General features: G+C 40.4%; 1 protein-coding gene across 1 annotated transcript in view; it reads right to left on the reverse strand.

Moving 5' to 3' along the window:
* Positions 1-1,719: 1,719 nt before the first annotated feature.
* Positions 1,720-3,479, reverse strand: part of TIMMDC1 (translocase of inner mitochondrial membrane domain containing 1) — a 25,933-nt gene continuing 24,173 nt past the window's right edge. Inside the window, exon 6 of the mRNA XM_012808411.2 lies at positions 1,720-1,729. Within this exon, the coding sequence (XP_012663865.1) occupies positions 1,720-1,729 (10 nt within the window). The remainder of the gene's footprint in view (positions 1,730-3,479) is intronic.

A 3,479-nucleotide genomic window follows, 5' to 3' on the forward strand; every position in this document is an offset into this window, starting at 1 on the left:
CCCTTTGGCTACAATTTAAATAACCTTATTTTAAAAACTATTTTTGCTAAGTGGAAGCAACCCAAATGTCCATCAACAGAAGAATGAATAAAGAATGTATAAATGTATGTATGATACACACATAAAATAATGTTACACAGCCTTAACAAAGAAGGAAAACCTGTCCCATGCTATAACATGGATAAATCTGGAGGACATTATTATGCTAAGTGAAATAATCCAGTCACAAAAGAAAAAAATGTAATTCTTCTCATATGAAGTATCTGAAGTAGTCAAAAACATAAAAACAGAAAGTAGGAAAATGGTTGCTGAGGGCTAGGGGGATGAGAGAGGAAATTAGTCCTTAATGCTTATAAAATTTTATTTTGCAAGATGAGTAAGTTCCATATGCATACAATGTGAATTTGCTTAACATTAATGAATTGTACATATTTATTTATTTATTTTTAGAGACAGAGTCTCACTTTATTGCTCTCAGTAGAGTGCTGTGCTGTCACAGCTCACAGCAACCTCCAACTCTTGGGCTTAAGCAATTCCCTTGCCTCAGCCTCCCAAGTAGCTGGGACTACAGGCACCCACCCCAACGCCTGGCTATTCTTTTGTTGCAGTTTGACTGGGGCTGGATTCGAACCCACCACCCTCTGTATATGGGGCCGGCACCCTACCCACTGAGCTATATAGACACAGCCCACATTTTAATTATTTTTATTTATTTATTCTTTTTTTTTTTTTTTGCAGTGTTTGGCTAGGGCTGGGTTTGAACCCACCACCTCTGGCATACGGGGCCAGTACTCTACTCCTTTGAGCCACAGATGCTGCCCAGTTACTTTAATTTTTATTTATTTATGTATTTAGTTTTGAGACAGAGTCTCATTATGCTGCCCACAGTAGAGTACCATGAAGTCACAGCTCACAGTAACCTCAAACTCTCTTGAGTTTAAAAGATTCTCTTGCCTCAGCCTCCCAATACATGTCCCTGCCACAATGCCTGGCTACTTTTTGTTGCAGTTGTCATAGTTGTTTTAGCTGGCCTAGGCCAGATTTGAACCAGTAGCCTCGGTGTATGTGGCCGGTGCCATAACCACTCTGCAATGGGCACAGAGCTAAATCATACATTTTTAAAAGGTTAAGATGCTAGTACTCTGGGAGGCTGAGAAGGGAGGATTCCTTGAGCTTAGGAGTTCAAGACCATCTGAGCAAGAGCAAGACCCTGTCTCTATTAAAAAATAGAAAAATAAAAAACCTATAGTCCCAGTCACTTGGGAGGCTGAAGCAGGGATCACTTCAACTCAAGAGTGTGAGGGTACTGTGAACTAGGTGATGCCATAGCACTCTAGCCTGGGGCAAAAGAGTGAGATTCTGTCTCAAAAAAAATAAATAAAATAAAATAAAATGGTAAATGCTATGCTATGTGTTTTATACCACAATAAGAAATTATTTTTCTCTAACTTCTATAACTTTTCACTTCAAAGCAAGCTGCTACATTAACACTACAACAAAAATAATGTCAGTGGCTTGGCGCCTGTGGCTCAAGTGGCTAAGGCACCAGGAGCTGGAAGTTGCTGTGAGCTGTGATGCCACGGCATTCTATCCAGGGGGACAGCTTGAGGCTCTGCCTCAAAAAATAATAATAATAATAATAATAATGTCAGTGATAACATGCTGAACATTTTAGAAAAACTTGAAATAGAAAAAAAGAAAATCATTAAGTCTATAGTGTTACCCTTTCCTGAAAAGGAGGTGAAAAACGGGATGAATGGGTGGGGAAAGGAGAATGTTTCTATTTAGACAAATGCCAACTAATAAAAATAGAACTGACGGGGGGGGGGGAGGCAGGGCCTATGGCTCAAAAGGTAGGGCAATGGTCCCATATGCCAGAGGTGGCAGGTTCAAACCCAGCCCTGGCCAAAAAAAAAAGAACGGACAGAGCTAGTAACCTCCTTTCCAATAACTGAATATACCACGGATCATGAATGGATCATTAAAATCCTAGATGAGGGCAGTGCCTATGGCTCAGTGGGTAGGGCGCCGGCCCCATATACCGAGGGTGGTTGGTTCAAACCTGGCCCTGGCCAAACTGCAACAAAAAAATAGCTGGGCATTGAGGCGGGCACCTGTAGTACCAGCAACTTGGGAGGCTGAGGCAAGAGAATCACCTAAGCCCAAGAGCTAGAGGTTATTGTGAGCTATGATGCCACAGTACCCTACCGAGGGTGACAAAGTGAGACTCTGTCTCTACAAAAATAAAATAAAATGAAATAAATTAAAGCAGGCTCAGTGCCCATAGCACAGTGGTTATAGTGCCAGTTACATATACTGAGGGTGGAGGGTTCAAACCCAGCCCAGGCCAGCTAAACAACTGCAACAAAAAAATAGCCAGGCATTGTGGCAGACACCTGTAGTCCCAGCCACTTGGGCGGCTAAGGCAAGAGAATTGCTTAAGACCAAGAGTTGGAGGTTGCTGTGAGTTGTGATGCCACGGCACTCTACCGAGGGTGACATAGTAAGACTCTGTCTCAAAAAAAAAAAAAAGAAATTAAATAGCCAAAGTTTTAACAACGGGTGAATTTAGGTAAAGGGTATATAGGGTTCCAATGTGCTAATTCATTCAACTTTTGTTAGGCTAAAAGTTGTCCAAAATAAAAAGTTGAGGAAGAAAATTCTTTAAATATGTATTAAGCTGAACAAACAAAACCTCACCAAAAATTCTTATAGAATATACTTGTTAAGTGTTTCTTATTCCTTTGTCCTCTTCCTTATAATATCTTTGTTCAAATTACAAACACAGTAGAACCTCCATAGTTGACCACATCCCTACATTGATCACCTCCTTAAGTTGACCTAATTTTCAGGCTAGGCAAGGTGGCTCGTGCCTGTAATCCCAGCACTCTAGGAGGCAGTGATGGGTGAATTGTTTTGAGTTCAGGAGTTCAAGACCAGCCTGAGCAAGACCAAGATCCTGTCTCTAAAAATAGCCAGGTGTTGTAGCAGGTGCCTGTAGTCCCAGCTACTTGAGAGAGTGAAGCAAGAGAATCACTTGAGCCCAAGAGTTTGAGGTTGCTGTGAGCTGTGATGCCACAGCTCTCTACTGAGACAACAAAGTAAGCCTGTCTCAGACAAAAAAAAAAAAAAGTTAACCTGATCTTCATAGACTGGACATGTACCACATGCATATATCACTACAGTAGGCCTAGGCCTTTTTCCTTATGTTGACCTCCTCTGTATGTTGACAAATTGTCACAGTTCCTTGGACGGTCAACTTACAGAGGTGTTAGTGATATTTAAACAGTTTTTACCCTGTGAAAAGGAATTTTGAATGAGGACTCTAAACTTAGATAGTCATAGTAAATTAATGTTAAACTATTTATGGCAATAACTGTAAGAAAAGTAAACTATAAGGAAAATTTTTAAGATAAACAATTGAAGTAGAATTAGAATTGGACAGTCAAAATTATTGACAATACAAGAGTGGAGATCTT

The sequence above is a fragment of the Otolemur garnettii genome, unplaced genomic scaffold (genome assembly GCF_000181295.1).
Source record: "Otolemur garnettii isolate 467f Iridium unplaced genomic scaffold, OtoGar3 scaffold00089, whole genome shotgun sequence".
NCBI lineage: Eukaryota > Metazoa > Chordata > Mammalia > Primates > Galagidae > Otolemur > Otolemur garnettii.